This window comes from Peromyscus maniculatus, chromosome 10 (genome assembly GCF_049852395.1).
Source record: "Peromyscus maniculatus bairdii isolate BWxNUB_F1_BW_parent chromosome 10, HU_Pman_BW_mat_3.1, whole genome shotgun sequence".
NCBI classification, from domain to species: Eukaryota; Metazoa; Chordata; class Mammalia; order Rodentia; family Cricetidae; genus Peromyscus; species Peromyscus maniculatus.
In genome coordinates this window covers 38,689,733-38,710,455 of record NC_134861.1, presented here as the reverse complement: position 1 = coordinate 38,710,455, position 20,723 = coordinate 38,689,733, and the positions used below count along the sequence as shown (strand labels likewise).

Below are 20,723 nucleotides of genomic sequence, written 5' to 3'. Positions count from 1 at the left end.
GTCTACTCGGAGCAGACCCTGAAGGCGCTTAAGCCCCCACCCAGCGCTCGGCTCCCACCCAGCGCTCAGCTGCCCTGCCTCCCAGCGGCGGACGCCGCCACAGCCACTTCCAGCCCGGCTCAGCCTCGCGAGGGCGCTCGCGCCTCCAGGCGGCGGGAATTGGACCACGGCGGCCCCCGTAGCCAGCCCACAGTGGCCGCTGTCACCGCCTTTTCCTCCTTTCCCTCAGTTCCTTTTCACTTCCGGGGTTGCTCTAGATCCGCTGGTTCCGTAACAACATCCCGTTGGCTTCCCTCAGGCGGCGGGACCTGTGTAGTCGCCTCCCCCGGAGCGCCTGCCCGCCTGGGCTCGCGCGCTCCACGGCCCGGGCCGCCATGGCCACCAACCCGCAGCCGCAGCCGCCGCCGCCTGCACCGCCGCCGCCGCCGCCGCAGCCACAGCCTCCACCGCCGCCGCCGGGCCCCGGGGCTGGCCCCGGAGCGAGCGGGCCGGGCGGCGCGGGTGCGGGCGCCGGGGACCCGCAGCTCGTTGCCATGATCGTGAACCACCTCAAGAGCCAGGGGCTCTTCGACCAGTTCCGCAGGGACTGCTTGGCGGACGTGGACACCAAGGTGCGGGGCTGGGGCGGCGCGGGAAGCGGGGAGCGAGGTCCCGCGTGCTCGGAGGGGCGGCTTCCCCAGACCGGACCCTCGCGACTGTCTGGCTCACGGGGCTCCTTTTGCAGCCGCTTCCTTTTTCCTGACCTGTAGCGGTGTGCCATGCACTCTGCAAGGTTTGCAATGTTCATTCATCCCCGTGCCCTTGTATTCCTTTCGTGGGCTAGTGTTTTCTTGAATACCTACTATGTGCCAGGCACTGCTTGGCCTCTGCAATTACACGGCTGTGGTAAGCAAGACCAAGTCGTTGTTCCTAGGGAAACTGGTTTGGAAACACTAGGGAAAACGGGACTCGGTTTACTGTTCATTCTTATTTCTCGTGATTTATCGCTCTATTAACTTTGCACCCAAGTTGGTTTTTGCCCTCCTAAAGTTTCTTCGGTTGTAAAAGCCACAAGTTTGGCGTTTGCATAAGTCGTAAAGTGGACATGGAGTGATTTGCAGTGTGTTTTGCTGGATGTTGGGGGGCGGGTAAACATGCAAAGGTAGGGAGGCTAAACCTGGGCAGACAAAAAAGCGGGTTGGGAGATAGGACTGTCGTTTGATCTCTAGCAATGACTGCCTGATTTAGTAGTGAGGTCAAGGCAGTTTGCTAAGATGAGAAGAGGCAGAGAGCGATGGAGGTAGAGAGAATGGAGCCGTTCCGTGGGGAAAGCGTGGAGGAGACATGACAGCAAGTGCTGAAGTGGAAGAAGAACGGGGGGGGGGGGGGATGCGTTAGGAGAGTGAGCACGGTAAGGCAAGAGTCAACAACAAGGTTTCGTATCCAAAAAGAAGGGGAACGCAGGAACCCGGCACTGTCCCGGAAAGGTGCTTTAGCGGAGTGAACCGAGGATGCCGGAAGGAGCAGTCAAGTGAAGTTGGTGAGAAGCTGGGGGAGTGTGTCTGGAAGCGGGTGAAGGAAGAGGTGTTGGTTCCTAGTGTGGGCTTCTTGCTGCTTTCCTTTGGTCTTTAGTGTATGTATTTGGTTTTGCTTTGAAGTGGGTGGGTCCATTTGATTGGAGCTATGAAGATGAAAGTTTTTTTTTTCAGACTGGCAGGTCTGAAGAACCTGGTTCCCTTAAAATGCGGCTGTTTATAGCACCTGCAAATCCTCAGCTTTGAGGTCGACTGCACACTGTTCTGCCATCTCCTCTAGAGAAACTCCTCCTAAGTACCTAAGGATATCTTCTCCTTCAAGGACTCTGGTGTTGGGCCCATTCCCTTAGCCTTTCTAAGGTGTTAGAGGTTTTATTCACAGGGACTTAAGTTTATTGGGGTGTGTGTAGGAAATACAATCTTATTTTACTTAGGGACTATCATGGCCATATTTTAAAGTCATTGCTATTGCTTTTTGAAAAAATACTTTAATGAGAAAATATTAGGCATGATTAGGTAAATATTTCCCCATATAAAGCTAGTTGTTTACAAGCAGCAAGTGGGCATTACACTTTGATGTTCTCAGAAACCTGAGTGTCTGTGTTGTCATTGTATATATTGCATATAAAAGTTAAGTTTTAATATACTGATGAAGGAGGTGCAGTCTTTCCAACTCAACCTTTTATTTATCCCATCCCCATTAATTGTTACTACTGTGTGTCTGTAGTATCCCTGCCAAAACTCTCAAAAGTAGATTATTAAAATGTTCCTTGGGGGAAAGGAAAAGTTGGTATGACAGTCTAAGGAAAACTAGGCCCTTCTCTTTAAATCCACACATTAAAGTGCTGTGTTTGGTAGTTCACAGTAGTTGACTATAGGCAGTTTCATGTGGTTCAGCCTCATGCTCTGGATAGAGAGCTGAGGGACCGCAGAACATTCTTCTCTAGGTAAGAGAAGCTTGAAGCTAGAGAGGAGCAGAACTGAAATGACTGCTTCTTCCCAGAGAGTGGGCACAGGAGGGCCTAGTTACTGAAACTGTATAATCACTCAGTCTCTCTTCCCTTCCCTCCTTGACTTTCTCCTCCCTTCTAGCCCTCTCTTCCCTGCCTCTCCCTTAGATAACAATTGTATTGGTGTTAATTGAAAATATTTGTAATTGAGTCACATTTCTATCTTTTTCTAATATGTAAAAAGAAAAAGAATACTACTTAAGAATGTAACATTTATAACATTACGATGAGTAGGCTAACATAGAGATAATAATCCCAATTCATACAAAGAACTATCACTTTAATGGAACTCTTGAATCTCATCTGCCACTCATGAAGTCTGATATTCTTCACAATTGAACCCAAAAAACTGTCCTGCTTTCTACCTAAAAGTCTTACATGTAGTGTATAGGCTGTTAACAGTCAGTCAGTCATACATGTGTAAGAATCAAGACACTTGAAAGCTTCCAGGTGCTGTCCAAGAACAGAGTGTCCACCTCAGTGTATCTACATGAGGATGAGATGTACCAATGTCTACTAGACCTATACAGTCTAGTAAATTTTGGATCTCAACATAATTGTTGGGGGGATTTCTAGTACTGAGAAGTTATTATTGAGTTTGAGCAAAGGGTCATGATCTGACTTATATTTCAGATGAGGTGATAATTCATGATCTACTTTGGACGAATGTTTTGATGACCCTAACTTTAGAACATTTAACATACTCTGTGAGTTAGGCTTGGGTAGGCAAGAATGTCAGGAAATGAGGTGCCTTGGAGCATGGGGGAAGAGTAGTAGAAATAGCTTCTGAACACCTTCTGATGCTGGAGCTTCTGGTGGCATCTGCAGATTTTGCTTAGCAGAAGAACTTGTTGATTTTAAATTTAAGGCAGGATCTGCCATGTAGCACAGGGTAGCCTTGAACTCAGTGTGTAGCCCAAGTAGACCTTGAAATTGCCCTCCTCCTGCCTCAGTGTTGCAAATGCTGAGATTACAGACATGTACTATCATGCTCTGCTAATGGAAAAACTTAGAAAAAAGAAATTTTTTCCTTGGGGAAGTTGAAATTTGAATTTATTTTGAGGGGACTAAAAAGCTAAATATATTCAGTTCTAATAAACACTTGTTAAAAGAAGAAATATACATTATAAATGTTAGGGAGAAAGAAATTTTCATGTTGAAAATTTCATGACTAAGTGGAGAAGGCCATAAATAAATAATTGGGCGACTTCCTTGGGAAAGAGAAAGTTGACAACAGCAAGAGTTGGAAATTGGAAGTGATAAAAGAGCATCTCATAAGGCTAGGATCTTCATGTCTGTTGCGAGGTAGGTATCTAGTTATTGGAGGACAGCGTTTTAATTACTTACCTGCCAAGCAGTGTGGACAAGAAGAGCAGGGCTACACTGCAAAGGAGATAAGAATTTCTGCTTTTGCAAAATACAGTGCCCTGCAAGAATTGTTGGATGGTGGTATGTATAGAAGATGGCAGGAACTGTGAAAGAATGGCTATATAATAAGCCTGCATTGGATGTCAGGATGACCTGTGTTAGGATGAACTCTGAAGGTGAGAGCTTTGTCACATGGACAGGTAGAGGGAGAGGGTATATGAAAATTGGTTGCTGGGATATATGCTTTTAAAGGAGATAGAAAGAAGTGGCACAGGGTGATACTGTGCTCTTTCTTAAAATCATTCTAGGTCACCCACCTATATTGAAGGAAAAAAAGACAGAGAGAGGAAAGATAACCCTGAATGAGTAGGTAACGAGACTGACTGAGGCACTAACTCAGAACCATTTCTTTCTTTCCTTTTTTTCTTTTTTCTTTTTTTGAGATGGTTTCTCTTTGTAGTCCTAGGTGCCCTGGAATTTGTTCTGTAGACCAGAACCTTGAACTCAGAGATCCACCTGCCTCTGCCTTCAAAGTTCTGGGATTAGAGGTGTGCACCACCACCGCCCTCAGAACCATTACTTGAATAGGAATGACTTGATTTCATTTTCATCCTCCTCCTCTTCCTTCTTTTTTGGGGGGGATGCGGGGATAGGGGTTCTAAGCCTTGGACACTGTGCACCTTTTGAGCTGATTAGTTCTTGTAGGGTCTGTCCTGAGCTGTGTAGAATATTCAATAGCATCCTTGCCTTCTCCTCCTCAGTTAAGATCTAAAATGCTTTAGACATTACCAAATGCTTGCTTTCAGGAAGAGAGTTTAAAATCACTCCTGCTTGAGAACTACTTTTATATCAGATTTGGATTATAGTTCAGTGGTCTGTCCCTGAGTAATTTCCCTTGAGTCCATAACTTTTACCTCCTATCTTTTTTTTTTTTTAATTTTTTTGTTGTTGTTGTTTTTTGTTTTTTTTGTTTGTTTGTTTGGTTTTTTTTTTTGGTTTTTTTGTTTTTGTTTTTCGAGACAGGGTTTCTTTCTTTCTTTTTTTTTTTTAATTTTTATTTATTTATATGTATACAGCATGTATCCCTGCAGGCCAGAAGAGGGCACCAGATCTCATTACAGATGGTTGTGAGCCACCATGTGGTTGCTGGGAATTGAACTCAGGACCTCTGGAAGAGCAGCCAGTGCTCTTAACCTCTGAGCCATCTCTCCAGCCCCCTCCTATCTTACCATGACAGACTTCCATTATTTTAGTTCTTGCATACTTTGCCAGGTGAGTCGTGTGTCTGTTTATGCTCAGCTAGTGAATCCCTGTGCTCATGTGTATAATGAATTCCCACTCTCCAACCTCCTTGTGCCAGCACCAGGTCCCAGTCTGTGTCTTCATTTCTGTTGCCCCTTGTGCCCCTGTCAGCTACTAAATAAGATTACCAGTATATGGTCCCAATGCTTCAGGCCTTACAGTTTTCTAGTCCCGTTATTACTTTCTTCAGTTGTTAGCTCTGGCCACAAAGAAGGCCCGTCTCCTCCCTAGTTACATCATGCAACTTTGAAACCAGTTTTCCAGGTCAAATGCCACATTCTCACTCAAGACTTCTTTCTTGGGCTTCTCTGCCTCTCTTTGTTTCCAATCCTTCAACATTAACATTTGTGTCTTGTTTCTCCTCTTTTGTCTACAAAAAAAAATTGTCTTCTCTATCTTACTTTATTTCCAAACAGCTTGTCTTAGACAAAATAGGCAGTATTTGAAAGTTATAACTGAGAAACTTTCCATCGACACTGTAAGAAACCTTAGGCCTATTAAATGTACTAAAATTATTGAACCAGTTATCAATATTGTATGAATTAAAGGTTTCTAGCATTTATGGTTTTTTTTTTCTCTTCCTTTTAGCCTGCCTATCAGAATCTGAGGCAGAGAGTTGACAACTTTGTTGCAAACCACTTGGCAACTCATACATGGAGTCCACACCTTAATAAGAACCAACTGAGAAACAATATCCGACAGCAAGTTCTGAAGTAAGTCTGAGTAGAGTGCACAGGTTCAATTTAACATGCTGCTACTTACTTTGTCTGAAAACAAACAGAAGTACATTCTCCTCATGGCAGTTTTGGAAGGCTGATGTGCCTTGGTCTAGTATAATTTTGGAGTATGGCCTCATCATATTTCATATTTCTCCTATAAATTTTAACTCTTTTCTTGTGGTGGCATATCTTGAAGAAAATCTGTCCAAGGAAAGTCTCTATGTAAATATTAATAGATGCAAATGCTATGATATCCTAAAGAGTTATACTCATAACAGTTTTTTTGTTTAGCAAACAGAACATGACAGAACCCTGAAATTTAAAAAAAAAAAAAAAAATTTTGCTTGTTTGAAGGTGTTTTATTTTCTAAATATATAGTATGTAGCCAAAAGAAAATACGTTTGATCTGTCTGGTCATTTTTGCATCAGCATAAGAAACAAAGAATAAAAGCTGCAATATTTGAAAAAGTCTGGAATATTTACTTTTAAAAAAGGACAAACTTGATTTACAATCTTTTACTTGTTTTTGAATATAAATATTTGCTAAGACAAAAAGACTTTCTATCCCAGTTGTTTAAAGAGTGCCTATTCTTCCTGCTTTGACAAATATTTATACTCAAGAACATTTATAAAATATGGTTTTAAACAGGTGAGCAATCTAACTCAAGCCTATGTAGTATGATAGTTCTAAGCCCCAGAAATAAAAATTCACTAAAAAGTCCATTTAGCCCCTGGTAATACTAGAAACCTGGAGCCTGGGAGCTTAGACTGTGTCTCCCTGTGCATAAGAAAAGGAAATAGCACCAGCTTTGTTGTCTGTGTTTTAAAAGCTGTTTGAGAACCTGTAAAAGAGTCCAGGTGAAATCAAACGATGCCATCGGAAGGCTGCTTAATACCACCTGTTGGTAAAAAGTCAAAGCTGTTTCCTGAAAAGAAGATGCTAGAAGGAGTCTATTGAGTGGCAGGGCAAGAAGGCCCCTTCTTTCCACAAAGGCCTTCAGTAGAACAGTGAGCGGAGCAGCACCAGCAGCACCAGCAGCACCAGCACCGCAGTGAGAGCTGGAGTGGGGGCAGGGGGAATCACATTTATATGCAGTGCTGCTGATAATCCGGGACTCTCTTTCAACGCTTCCTAGCTGCTGCCCTTCTCACAAATGATTGCATTGCTTCATTACCATCTGTTTAGAAGGCTCTGGCATCCTTTGTGCTGATCTAGGCCACAGGATGCTACAAATCTTGCACTATCTTATTGTCCCATGCTAAGAGTCTCAAGCAGAAGACTGGTTTTCTGGAGTTTCATGTATACTTTGGTGTTCGAAATCTGTAAGATGAGGAAGCTGTCATTTATTTTATTCTAGGCAAAGGAAAGAGAAATGTGAAAATCAATCATTTACAATCCTAATACTAATAACAGACATCTTTACCACATTTTCATGCCTGGTAAAAGGTAAGGAAGCCAATGATTATGGCAGTGGTGAACACTGGTATTGGCTTCCTCTAGACTAGAGACTAAGAAGGAGAACAGCTGTAATCTGAATAACTTAGCTGCTACTCTTCCTGAGATTTCTGTAAATTTTCCTCTTGTTATCCTCTGGTTATGGAGCTCAAAGAAAAACTTTGGGAGTAAGTTCTCTCCTTCCACTCTGGAATCCAGGGATTAAACTCAGGTCATTGGGCTTGTACAGTAAGTGCTTTTAACCCCTGAAATATCTTGCTTGCCCCATTTGCAAAGTGTTATGTTAGTGATAGTAACATATTCAAGATTTCCTTTTCCCTAGAGAAGGATTTGTTTTGTTTTGTTTGTGGGTTTTTTTTTTTTTTTTTTTTGAGACAGGGTCTCACTATGTAACTCTGGCTATCCTCAACCTCACTCTGTAGACCTAGCTGGACTCGAGTTCACAAAGATCTGCCTGCCTCTGCCTCCTGAGTGCCAGGATTGAAAGCGTGCATCATTACATCTGGCTTAGAAAAGGATTCTTTAGTTGTATGAAAATGAATCCTGTATGGATGGACTAGTTATAGAAATAACTAATCTGAAGCAGGTTTTCATAAACACACTGGAGAAAATACTCAGCTGATTGACTAAGGTTAAGACATTGCAGTTGCCATTTGTGTAGCAACTTAAGACGGATCAACGTAGTCACTTATCTTTTGATTCAGGAGGAAGGAAATTTTTATTCTGCTTATGTACTCATTTACAATGCAGAATCTGAAAATGCTGGATAGCTTTCTGTAATGATCTTGACAGAATTTTAAAAGAGAAGGACTTGACTTGATTTATGTATTTCCTTTTTTTTTTTTTTTTTTTTCCAGTACTAAGGGTTGGATCCAGGTTTTCATAAAATCAAAATAAGCACTCTGTCACTGAGTTACTTCTTTTTAAAGGGTCTCAGTATGTAGTCATGGGTCTCAAAGTCTGTATGTAGCCTAGACTGGCCTGGAACTGGAGTGCTAGGATTACAGGAACTACCACCATGCCTGACTTCAGCCCTCTTTTATTTTCTTTTTATTTTGAGAAAAGTTCTGCAAATACCCGGGCTGGTCTTGAACTCTTACCCTGAGTTTTCCCTGTTGCTCAGGCAGGTAGTAAGCTTGTGACTATCCTGCCTCAGCCTCCTAAGTAGCTGGTATTATAGACATGCACTACCAGGCCTGCAGCAAAGTAACTTTAACCAGAAACATACCTATTGTCAGCATTTGTCTTTACCTATGGACCTAGAGCTGAGACTTTGCTGTCTGAGGAAGCAGCTAGAGAATACCCCAAGGCAGGGAGCCTACAAAGAGCAGTGGATCAGTACCTCTGGACCAAATTTTTATGTAAGATCAGAGCTGATCTCGGTGGGAAGGAAGACTACATTTAGGAATATTTTGCTTACAGGACAAGAAGCCAAAACATAGGCAAACAGAGAAGGCACCTGAAGCAGTATTTTTAGGTTCAGTGGATTTTATTCTTTCATTTTGTGCCTTTGTACTTCTATGCCTTACAGCAGACCTTTTTAATGAGTCTTTCTACTACATTTGCAAGTCACCTTTGAGAGGACAAAAAGGACACCTTTAAGATACAGCACTGTTTTCAAGATTTGTGTTCTGTTTTCTAATCTTGGAACTTTAAAGGCAGGTAACCTACTTTGTTGCATGTCAGCTCATTTTTCTTTATGTCCCACATAAATAGAATTATAGTACCACATGGCAGCAAAGTGCCTTAGGAATTGAAAATCCAGTCCACCCTCACTTTAGGCAGGTACACTCGGAAACAGCCTTTGACAGTTTCAGGACCAACTCCTCGCCCATTCTATCCCTAAAGATGGAGGCCAAGAAGCAGGAGGTGACTAATGCCTCAGTCTCCCAGTGCTGTCCTGGGTCTTTGATTCCTCCTGGTGCATTCTAGTGTTCTTAATAATAACATGTTCTTAAATCTGTCGTGCTCAGGTGTCACTTTACAGAAGTGCTGCTTCTGTCCTTGCCACTCCTGTCTACCTTCTGTGATGTTTCTTTAACGTGGAGCCCCTTTCCTGCCTTCCTCTTCTGTACAAATCAAGATTCAGCTCAAATGTCTTCTCTTAGTGGAGTGTCCCAGCTTATCTTGGACATAGCCAATAATCCCTTACTCTTCTCTCTCCCCTCAGGACATGGTGTGAACTCATGCCTAGCCTCTTGTATTTAAGTTGTCTCTGTATCTTTAACCAGTGTCCAGGGCTCAGGTCTGGTTTGTAGCTGCCTGGTGGCTAGCATGGTGCCTTTTATGTAGAAGGCATTCATAACCTACCTCTTGAATGACTAAATCATCCTGTTTTATAGCAGGAAGGTAATAAAAAGAAAGCCAGACATCTTGAGTTTTATTTTTGTTTTCCTTGTTTCTTGTTTCTTAATTTGATGAAATTATACTTTGTGTATATTCTTCACTTTAACTGGAAACTCTAAGACTTATAAAAAAGTTTATATTTTCTATTTTTAAAAAAAGAAAGTTTCAACATTGAGAGATTTACTTTAGGCCTGGAACTCATCAGTCGTGAGGTGCTCTTGTGTTCCAGGGATGGAGGCTGAGAGAAGAAGCACCCCCTCTCTTGTGTTCTGTAGTGCTGAAACAACTTCAAAGGCCTTTTATATGTGTTAGTTTTTCCACCAGTGATGCATTGGTGGATCGTTTACAAATGTCTTTATAGTATAGCATACCTAAAACCACTACTGTATTAAACTGCCCAAACAGACTATTGAAGGTGGAACATATCTATAGTATATACTATTTTATTTAAAATATTTTATGCAACTAATATAAATTATTTCTTTTCCTTTCTGTGAATTACCTGTGTTTCAGATCAGGAATGCTGGAGTCTGGTATCGACCGAATTATTTCTCAGGTTGTGGATCCAAAGATCAACCACACGTTCAGGCCTCAGGTGGAAAAGGCTGTGCATGAGTTTCTGGCCACATTGAATCACAAGGAGGAAGCGACTGGCAGCACGGCTCCTGAGGATGAGAAGCCGGACTCTTCCGTCGTTCCCCAAGGTGCTTTGGTTTTACTCTTGTCAGTTGCTGTGCTCTCCTTGATCTGGTTGCCTACCTAGGGATATTTGGTTCTTTAACACTTGCTCCATTTAGCTACTCAAGTGAGATTATATGTACTTTCAATATTGCTCAGATTCATCAACTGGCATGACATTTCTTTTTTAGCTAGAGTGTTGGGGTTTCCTTTTTTTTTAAATTTTTTAATATTATGTATTTGCTATGTATACAGTATTCTTTCTGCATGCTTGTACTCCAGAAGAGGGCACCAGATCTCATTACAGATGGTTATGAGCCACCATGTGGTTGCTGGGGATTGAACTCAGGACCTCTGGAAGAACAGGCAGTGCTCTTAACCTCTGAGCCACCTCTCCAGCCCAACATTTCTTTTTTGAAATTTATTTTAAAAAGCATGTTAATAATAACGAGTTTATGTGTGCATGATCACTGTAAGAGAGGAAGTAACTGAAAAAAATTAGTGAAGGCATTCTTCTCACAACTAGAATGTTCTCAGATGTATTGGTGCCCTTCCTATAAGACACTGTACTCAGGAGATTGAAATTTGTGACAGCGCTGTACCTGAAAACCTACAGGAACATGCATTTCTGCCCAGCTTCTAACAGTGGTGTGTTGTGTAGATGAAGTGGATGGGTGTGCTTTTTGAATGAATTTATTCCAAGTCTTATCTTCTCCTTGAAGGTGTTCCTGCTCCTGGGCCCAGTGCTAATGTAGCCAGTGATGCCATGTCAATCTTGGAAACCATAACTTCTCTTAACCAAGAAGCTAATGCTGCCCGAGCTTCAACAGAAATGTCAAATGCCAAGGCCAATGAGAGAGTACCCAGAAAACTCTCATCTCAGCCCAGTACTGACATCAGCACTGACAAAGAGAGAGGCGCAGAGGATGGAGCTGATAAAGAAAAGGCTACCCCTGATTCTGGAGCCGAGGGCATGGAAACTGCTCCCAAGTCAGAAGAACCTAGTGATCTCCCTTGTCCAGTGGAAGAAACTAAAAATCACACGAAAGAAAATAGCTTACTTTTACTGAGTAAGGATGCTCAGCAGGAAAGTAGTGACCAAAAAAATAAATTAGTGGACAAAGGGGAAAAGAAACCAGACAGTAATGAGAAAGGAGAAAGAAAGAAAGAAAAGAAAGAAAAGAGTGAAAAAAAAATTGATCACTCTAAAAGGAGCGAAGATACGCAGAAAGCAAAAGATGAGAAACAAGCAAAGGACAAAGATGTAGAGAGCATGAAGCTTCCTTCCGAAAAGATCAACAGCAGAGCCAGGGCTGCCGAGGGGACAAGAGAAGGTGCGTGCACTCGTCCATGTTTCTTTCAAGAGCAGACTGTTCCTTAGGGGAACAGGGACAGTGTCACATTTGGCTTCGGATTTTAATGATTTGTTTTGATGCTTCCATGTCAGACTTGAAAACTTGTAAAACTATAAAAGTAATAAGCTGGGCATGGTGGCACACAGCAATAATCCCAGCATTGAGCATGATGATTGCAGAATCCAGGCCAGCCTGGGCTAAATAATCAGGCCCATTTGGGCTAGGGGGAAGAGAGACAATTAATATTTATAATTTCTTTACTATACTGATGTGTCTGTTCACAAAGAAAATTAACAGAAAAGCTACAAACTTTGTAATTTGTGTTATTTATTCACACTGTTCCAAGCAACTTAAGCTGTATGTGCTAATCTTCAAAATACCAGGTAGTAATTAATAATCAGTTACTTAAAATTTACATTTGTGCATATTTTTACATTGCAAAATAAAAGTTATTTTTGCAGGTTACTATTTTACCTTTGTATTTTATTAAGATAGCTGCCTTTCTGATAGCTGATTTCTCTGACATCTATTTAAAGCAGGAAATTTTTAATATTTAGGGCTTAGGTTTTGAATATATTCTTATGACCAGTTGTTTATTTCATTTTCTTCTTTAAGATTGCTCTTTGATGGATTCTGATGTAGATGGCCTCACTGACATCACAGTTAGCTCTGTCCACACCAGCGACCTTTCATCTTTTGAAGAAGACACAGAAGAGGAAGTTGTCGTGTCTGATAGCATGGAAGAAGGCGAGATTACATCAGATGGTAATGCACTTTTCTCAATGTCTCTGTGATGTTTCTGTTAAGCATTATTTGTATTCTGTTCTAGTGCCTACTTCTTGACAGAGTGTGGCCTAGCAAGAGCCTGCTACCTTGTAATTGCAAGACTGGCCTCTGACTGAACTGTAGGGTTTCTGTCTAATCAGCCTTGTACATGTTACTACAAACCTCAGTCCTCCATGGCCAGGACCATCATCTGAGACTATTGCAAGACTGAGAGGAGATAGTACACATAGAGCTGCTTTTGTTATGTATAAATGACACTTAACAGAAGTACAAGCTGGAAGACTGCCCTCACTTCTGGCACCAGTTAGAAATACAGGAGTCCTAAAAGACACCTTCTGAATGGTTTAATAAAGAGCTAAAGTCCAGAAATGTCCCAAACAGGAGCTCTATGCATATTCTCTCTGGAGTTGTGGGAAATTTTACTTCCTTGACCTGCATTTCTGTAATAGGAATAATATATGATCAACCACAAAAGTTCACCAGTACTTTAGTTTGAAATTCTTACTTGGGTTCCAGGATATAGTCATAAAGACTTCCTTGCCCTTATGTCTCTAGACCCTCAGAAGGACTTGCTGCAGGACCCAACCCCCATTCCCTGATCCTAACCATAGTAGACTTTGATTTGACCTTAAGAAAAGCAGGCAAGCAGAAACACACCAGTCAAGTGCAGCATCCTAGGAGCATAGAGATGACCTTTCAGAAGCCTAGGATAAATGTCAGTTCTCTCTGGGCAAAGCTGAAGTCTTTATTATACAGTTGCTTGTCAGCTAACTCTTCCTAAGTGCTCACAGTCCAGAGACTGTGTCTTAGCTCCTGCAGCGCTGGCAGGAGGCACAACAAAGGGAACAAAGCTGAAGTATGTCCAATCCAAAGTCACAAAGCCACTAGCTAGGGCAGAATCCAAACCTGAGTCTACTTGGAGCTTGTACATCATGCTGCTCTTTGCCTTGGCATAGTGAAGTTTTACCTACTCTTGCTAGTAGGCAGCATTCTTTACATTTCCTGCTAGCTTTACATAGGATGCCTGTAGCCAGCTCCCAAATAATGACACAGAGACTTTTTATTAATTATGAAAGCTTGGACTCAGCTGCGGCTTGTTCCCAACTAACTCTTAAAACTTTAATTAACCCACTTATTTTAATCTATGGTCTGCTACATGGCTCGTTACCTCTCCTCAATACTGTACATCCAACTTCCTTCTCATCTAGCTGGCAAAACTCCTGTGTCTTTCCCAGAGTTCCTATCTCTCCCTGGAAGTCTTGTCTTTCCTCTCCTGCTTACCTATTGGCCATTCAACTCTTTATTAAACCAGTCAGAAGCTGCCTTAGGCAATGAGGAAGGACAGAGACACATCTTCACACAGTGTACAAAAAGATTATCCTAACAGATGCCTAGGGAGAACCTCCGGGGAAAAAAGTAGAACCTGCTAACTCCACAGATAATTTTCTTAGTCTTCATGTCTTTAACTTTTATGTGTTTCTCCAGGAGAAACCAAGTTATATATTCAAAGTAGGATCCAGCAGTGCACCCTAACTGATGTTGGTCCTCACTGTACTGCCTTTGAGAGAAGACTAGTTCCCATCCTGAGAATTTCCCCTCCTGAGTGATTTCTCTAGTCTGCTGATGCTTTGGGGTCTGTTGGGATGCTTTCTTGGATGGGGCTAGATTTTATGTGCATAGGCTCTAAAATATAAGAAGCTCACTAATGGCAACAAGTAATAGGAAATGAAAACATTCCTTTTTCTCCATTTCTACTGTGTCAGATGGAAAGATTGCCTTCCTAATGTAGGATTGATAAAGTGATTGATTCCTGCCTTTTCCCTGAATTCACAAGTAGGCATTAAGATGTCAAGTCTGAGCTGGGTGAGGTGGTGCACAGCTTTAATCCCAGCACTTGGGAGGCAGAGGCAGGTGGATATCTATGAGCTCGAGGCCAGTCTGGTGTACATACTGAATTCCAGGACAGCCAGAAGACCCTTCTTCCAAAAACTAAAATAAATAAATAAGATCTCCAGTGTACTTTAAAGTGCAGTTTCAAGTGAATTTCCTCAACAAGGACAAAACCATTCATATCCAGTCTACTGACAAACGAGAATTAACTGTTTGTCAAAATACATTGTTAAAATAACTGGGAGGAGCAAAAGGCTAAGGTGGCTCCTGACTTAATAAATCCAAATGGCATAAAGAGGAAGGGGAAACTTCAGCTGAGACTGGGTCCTTCCTGAGTGGGTCCTTCCATCAGATGATACTCAGGTAAAGGCCTCGCAGTAGTGAGTCCAGTAAAGTGTTACTTGGCTTCCATGTTGAGCCTGCAAAAGCACGCTGCTCCAGGCACAGAGTGGAGCCTAGTTCTCGGCATGCCCTGCTTGCTCTTTGTTAAGATCAGCTCTGGCAACTTTCATCTATACTTCATTTTTCTTTTAGTAACACAAGTATTTACAGTGTCTAATTTTTCCTGCTCTGACTTTATATGTGAAGTGACTTGTTTTTTTAAAATGTCAACTTCTGAACTTTCTCATGCAGACACCCCTTTGGACTTTAAATATACTTAAAGTATATTGGTGTTTTTTACTGCTTATGTGACATGTTGATGCTGTTGCTAATTACAGAAGCACTCATTCTTTATATTGACTTCTTTCCAGATGAAGAGAAAAACAAACAGAATAAAACAAAACCTCAAACCAGTGATTCTAGTGATGGAAAAGCCAGAAGTGTACGGCATGCTTATGTTCACAAACCTTATCTTTACTCAAAGTACTACAGTGATTCTGATGATGAACTCACAGTAGAACAACGGCGGCAGTCCATTGTAAGTCCAGTTGATCCCTTGCTGATTAGCAGTGGTCTTCAACCTTCCTAGTGCTGTGACCTTTTAATATCTAGTTCCTCATATTAGTGACTCCCAACCAAACCATAAAATTATTTCATTGCTACTACATAACTGTAATTTTGCTACTGTTATGAATTGTAATGTGTAACCAGAGGTTTCTCAAGTCCTGCCTAGCCCCACAATCAGGACGAATCTCTCCCACTCACGTCCCGCAGCTGCTTGGTCCCAAGTAAACACACAGAGGCTTATATTATTTACAAACTGTATGGCCTATGGGTCAGGCTTCATGCTAGCAAGCTCTTTTCATCTTAAATTAACCCATTTCTATTAATCTATGTATTGCCACATAGCCGTGGTGTTACTGGTCTGCTGGCATGTTGCTCCTTGGGTGGCAAGCTGGCGTCTCCTCCTATTCTCCTTTCTCCTTTCACTATCTCCTGCATTTTCCCACCTGGCTCCATCCTGCCCTGCCATAGGTCAATGCAGCTTTATTTAGTAGCCAATGAGGGTAACACATATTCATAGCATACAGAAAGACATCCCACAGCAGTAATGTAAATATCTAATATGCAGGATGTCTAATATGAACCCCCTGTGATAGGGCTGTTTGACCCTCAGAGGGATCATGATGCCCAGGTTGAGAACTGCTGTGATTTAGCCTGCTGCACCAGGTTGACAAAATTTGAGTAATAGTCTGTCCAAGGTACTAGTATGCACAGAGCAGACATGGCCTTGCCCTCAGGGAGCTTGCCATGGAACTACATAGACTGACACAAAGGTGATTATATCATTGTTACTGTCAAAAGAGAAAAAATGCAGCAGTCTGTTTCATAAAGATACAGTGTGCAACTAGTATAGTATTGAGGAAAATGCAGTCCACTGATTGCCTGGGCTTGAAAATGCTTCCACCTATCAAGTCCCATTCAATTAATGATAGATTCTTAAACAAAATAACAAAATTCATTGGTTCTTAAATGGCTTACAATTTAAGAAGCATTAAAATAGGAAAAATTTCTTATTTCAAGATGAGGGAATGTTGCAGAAAACACTACAAAGTGTGATTGCTAGCTAGCTTTCCTTCTAGGCTTATTTCTTAGAGAGAATATTGGATAAGAGCTTTGCACCTGCTTAGGATTTTTTAAATTTTGCCTCTGAGCTCTGAGCCAGAAAGGAGTGGTAAGAATAACAAAACAGTAATTAAAAGTTTTCTTATCTGTGCCTTCTGTCATCTGGTAGCTGTCAAAATAGAACAGTCACACCAGTGCCTATGTATACATAGTGTATGTCTCCTTTTTATTTTATTTTTTAATGATTTATGTGTATGTTTTGCCTGTGTGTATATATGTATACCTAGTGGCTGCAGAATTTAGAAGTTGTTGGATCCCCTGGAACTGGAGTTAGTGATGGTTGTTAGCTGTCATGTGGGTGCTAGGAACTGATCCTGGGTCCTCTGTAAGAACAAGTGCTTTTAACGACTGAGCCATTTCTTTAGCCTCGTGTATGTGTGCATATCCCATTGATGTGTAAGACCATCAGAAGAGCAAACTAAAACTTGGTTAGCAGGGGCAGCTTTGACTACTTGGATCACTACCTCAGAGGTGCACTCTCAGGTTTTTTTCTCATGTATGTTCTCTCAGAATGTTTTTGCTTTTACCTGATAATATGTCAGGCAATTTTATGGTTTTAGGCTAAAGAAAAAGAAGAGAGACTTTTAAGAAGGCGAATCAATAGAGAAAAACTTGAAGAAAAACGAAAACAGAAAGCAGAGAAGACGAAGTCTTCCAAAGTGAAGAGCCAAGGTATAGCAGATAGTGCTGCCATTTGAGATTACATTATGCACGCCATCATCTTCTAGTTAGTCTCATATTGCTTGTGGCATATGCACATAGAATAAAGTGATCTGTTCCTAAGTGTGGAAGGAATTTATCCTGCAGTAGTGAATGAATGGATTTCAGGTAAGAGTAGTTGAGTGTTTCTGGTGAAGATTGTACAGCTAGCCTATACCTTACATCATCTATGCTTCTTCTCTTGCCTTTTCTGTTCTTGTCTTTGATGCTGGGGATTGGACTCAAGACCACAAACTTGCTAGAGCTGTACTTACAGCTTTTGTGCTGACATTTATCTAGCAGAGTAAATATAACAAAATTGGGGTCTGTTTTTCCTAGCAGAAATTGGGGCCCATTAAAGATATTTTGTGTTTTAAAGTAATTATAAAACCTTAATGAAAAGTAAATACAGCATTGTTACAAAGCTGCCTTCTAAAGTAAAGCTTATTTACTTATCTATGTATTTATTTATTTTTTTATTTCTAGGCAAAAGTAGTGTGGACCTAGAAGACTCATCAACCAAGACTTTGGAACTGAAAGCCCCAAGAATTAAAGAAGTCCTTAAAGAACGGAAAGTTTTAGAGAAAAAAGTAGCCTTAAGCAAAAGAAGAAGAAAAGATTCAAGGTACATTTTTATCTGCTGTGTTCTAATTGTCACATTAGTGGTGTACTTCCAGAAGAGGGCATTGAATGTGGTCATAGGCTGTCTTAAAAAGTAGCCAGGTATGGTAGTGCACACCCTTAATCCCAGGACTTAGGAGGCAAAGGCAATGGGATCTCTGTGAGTTTGAGGCCAGCCAGGTCTTCATAGAGAGTTTCAGGGTATCCAGGGCTCTAGAAAGAGACTCTATCTCCTCATTTAAAAAAAAAAAAAAAAAAAGTCCTTTTCACTTCGTCTCCAGGGCTCTAGAAAGAGACTCTACTCCTCATTTAAAAAAAAAAAAAAGTCCTTTTCACTTCGTCTCTGTGACTTTGATGGGTTTGTGAGTTTTTGTGTTAACTACCATCTTTTGTGCAAAGAAACATCTCTGTTGAGGTCTGCGAGGTCTTTCTGCCTTAGCCTCTCCAGTACTACAATTAAAGCTGTGTGCCATCACACCTGGCTTTTTTAGAGATAAGAATTTATAGGGTACTCTAGTATTGTATCTGTTTAACAAAATAATGCTAGTATGTTCACCCCTGCGTCCCATGAGCTCCCCAATTATACATTTTTTTAAGTCAGATTTACAATACTAGGCATGTGTGTCTTCTTATAGATCAGGCCTTAAATCCAGCCGAAATTAGTTACACCTAGAACATTCATGCCACTATTGTACCTATAAGCATGTCTTGCCACGATAGTCATTATTGTAGTTCACAGGGTCCACAACTCTGTAGGACTGTAGGTGACTCCCTCTATCCCCAGGAGCCTTCTGGCACTATGAAATCTAACCAGCAGGGAAGATGCTTTCAGAGTAGTACCAGCTTGATGTCTCCGTGTCCTGGGACCAAAGTGTGTGATGTTTTCAGTAATAGGATATTACTGTCAAGTTATGGTGGCCACTAAGATTGTTGGCAGTAGCCTATATTTTATTGGGAATCTCTGAGACCCCCTCCCAATCAACAACTTGAGGGGAGGCATCTCATACCTGGCACTAGGTTTTTATTTGGCAACCTGTGGCTTTTAGGGGGAGCATTATCCTCTGTGGATCCCAGGGATAGAACTTAGGCCACCTGTCTTGGCAGGAAGGAGCTTTACCTGATGGGCCATCTTGCTGACCTTGACATTCTTAATTGAAAAACAGAAACTGATGCACTCATGAGAATGATTTGTACTACTTTGTGATAGAAAATAATTGTAGTGGGGGAAAAAAAGACCGTAACAGAAAAACAGAATAAGGAAAACAACAACCTGTCAGGGAAAAAAAGAAAGTGGTTATAGAAAGTCTCACCTTGAATAGAGATGTTACTCTGTGTTTATGATAGTCCTGGAGTTCGTTTTTATCTTCTTTCACTGTGTTAAGAATATAGCATTTTAAAGTAATGTTTTAATTAATTTTGTGAAAATCTGATAGAAGCTTTAGACTCTACCCCAGAAAGTATACAGACATAAGCACGAAGCTTCCCCTGAGTATCAGAGAGTGGAGTTTATAGGCCCCTGGAAGTGCTTGGAGAAGTATCTTATCTGGGTCTATGATGATCACTTACTAACCGTGGTTGCATCTGTTCACCAATCTTTTCAGCATCTATTTTTTAACATCATCCCATCATTTTTTCCTTTCACATAAAGTCAGGTTCTTTTAATTTTTGAAGCACTCTATTGTCATTGCTAATTGTTTAAAAATTACAAAGGCAGAGAGACTCCTGAAAGTAGCTATGATGTGATGTGAATGATGGGCTACAGTTTTACTGTTTTATTAAATTATAATTATTTTTTTAAGTTTACTTTTTTTTATTATTTTATATGTTTGTGTGTACACATGCATTTATATGTACCACATATGTGCAGGAGCCTATGGAGACTAGGAGATGGTGTGGGATCCTCTGGAACTGCAGTTAAAGTGGTTATGAGCTGCCATGTGGGTGCTGGGACCCAAACCCAAGTCCTCTAAAAAAAGAACAGCAGATGCTTTTAGTGGTTGAGCTCTCTCTCCAGCCCATCATTGCAACTATGTAAATTAGTCATAAACTTCAAGACAAGCAGATTTACAGAACTCAGAGAGAGGAGTCAGTGCTCCGTTTTATTGTACCCTGTTCATCTTGCTCCGAATCAAAATAGCCTCCCTGCTTACTCAAAAGATGGAGAGGCTTTCAGATGTCTGCATAGCGGATATAGTGGTCACAGTGCATAGCGGATGAAGTGTTCACAGTGCAGCACATTAGGAATTGTCCTTGTAGCATGTTTTCCTTTAGCACCAGGAGCAGTTCCTGCCACAATTGGATTGGATTGTGCTCTCTGATGACTAAGAGTAAAGTTTAAATGAAGTGAGAAGTCACAACAAAGGAAAGATTTTCTGTCAACTTCTTGTGAGATTCTTAGATTCACAATGGAAAGTCATATTTGATATACTCCCCTCAGGAATGTTGATGAGAATTCCAGAAAGAAGCAGCAGACTGAGGAAGAGTCCAAAGAAGCCCTCAAAACTACTGAGGTACGTCTTGTTATTTGCCCTTTTGTTAGGGGTGGGTCATTCATGTTCCTTTGCAGCGAAAACAGCATAATGGGATCTTTTCTGTATTATGTCTTAAAACCACTCTGTTCAGCATTCTTAAGCTTTGTCCCATCTTGGCCTGAATTCCTTGTTGCGATGAGTCAATGCATATGATTTTGTTTTGTCTAGGTAGGAAGCTCTCTTCCGTACCCTCTTCACCCTGTTTCTTATATATAGCAATAACAAAATTGTCAATAAGAAGAAAGAGGAGAGAAAGCTAAAATCTCCTAAACAAGTCCTCTACTTTATCTCTTTGGTTTCCTGTCTACATTCACATAGGAGGGGAACTATGCTAACAAAAAATAATTTTTGAGACCTTGCTCACTGTATGTTACCTCCTAG

General features: G+C 41.2%; 1 protein-coding gene across 16 annotated transcripts in view; it reads left to right on the top strand.

Moving 5' to 3' along the window:
* The first annotated feature begins 247 nt into the window (after positions 1 to 247).
* Positions 248 to 20,723, top strand: part of Bod1l1 (biorientation of chromosomes in cell division 1 like 1) — a 55,369-nt gene continuing 34,893 nt past the window's right edge. For 8 of the 16 annotated variants that reach the window (XM_076546204.1, XM_076546200.1, XM_076546202.1 and 5 more), the window contains exons 1-9: positions 248 to 611; positions 5,783 to 5,907; positions 10,229 to 10,419; positions 11,116 to 11,727; positions 12,364 to 12,513; positions 15,177 to 15,343; positions 17,052 to 17,163; positions 17,677 to 17,815; positions 20,249 to 20,321. In XM_076546204.1, coding sequence (XP_076402319.1) covers positions 375 to 611; positions 5,783 to 5,907; positions 10,229 to 10,419; positions 11,116 to 11,727; positions 12,364 to 12,513; positions 15,177 to 15,343; positions 17,052 to 17,163; positions 17,677 to 17,815; positions 20,249 to 20,321 — 1,806 coding nt within the window. In that variant the 5' untranslated portion in view covers positions 248 to 374. The remainder of the gene's footprint in view (positions 612 to 5,782; positions 5,908 to 10,228; positions 10,420 to 11,115; positions 11,728 to 12,363; positions 12,514 to 15,176; positions 15,344 to 17,051; positions 17,164 to 17,676; positions 17,816 to 20,248; positions 20,322 to 20,723) is intronic. The other 8 variants (XM_076546212.1, XM_076546208.1, XM_076546210.1 and 5 more) reach the window with 1 other exon arrangement.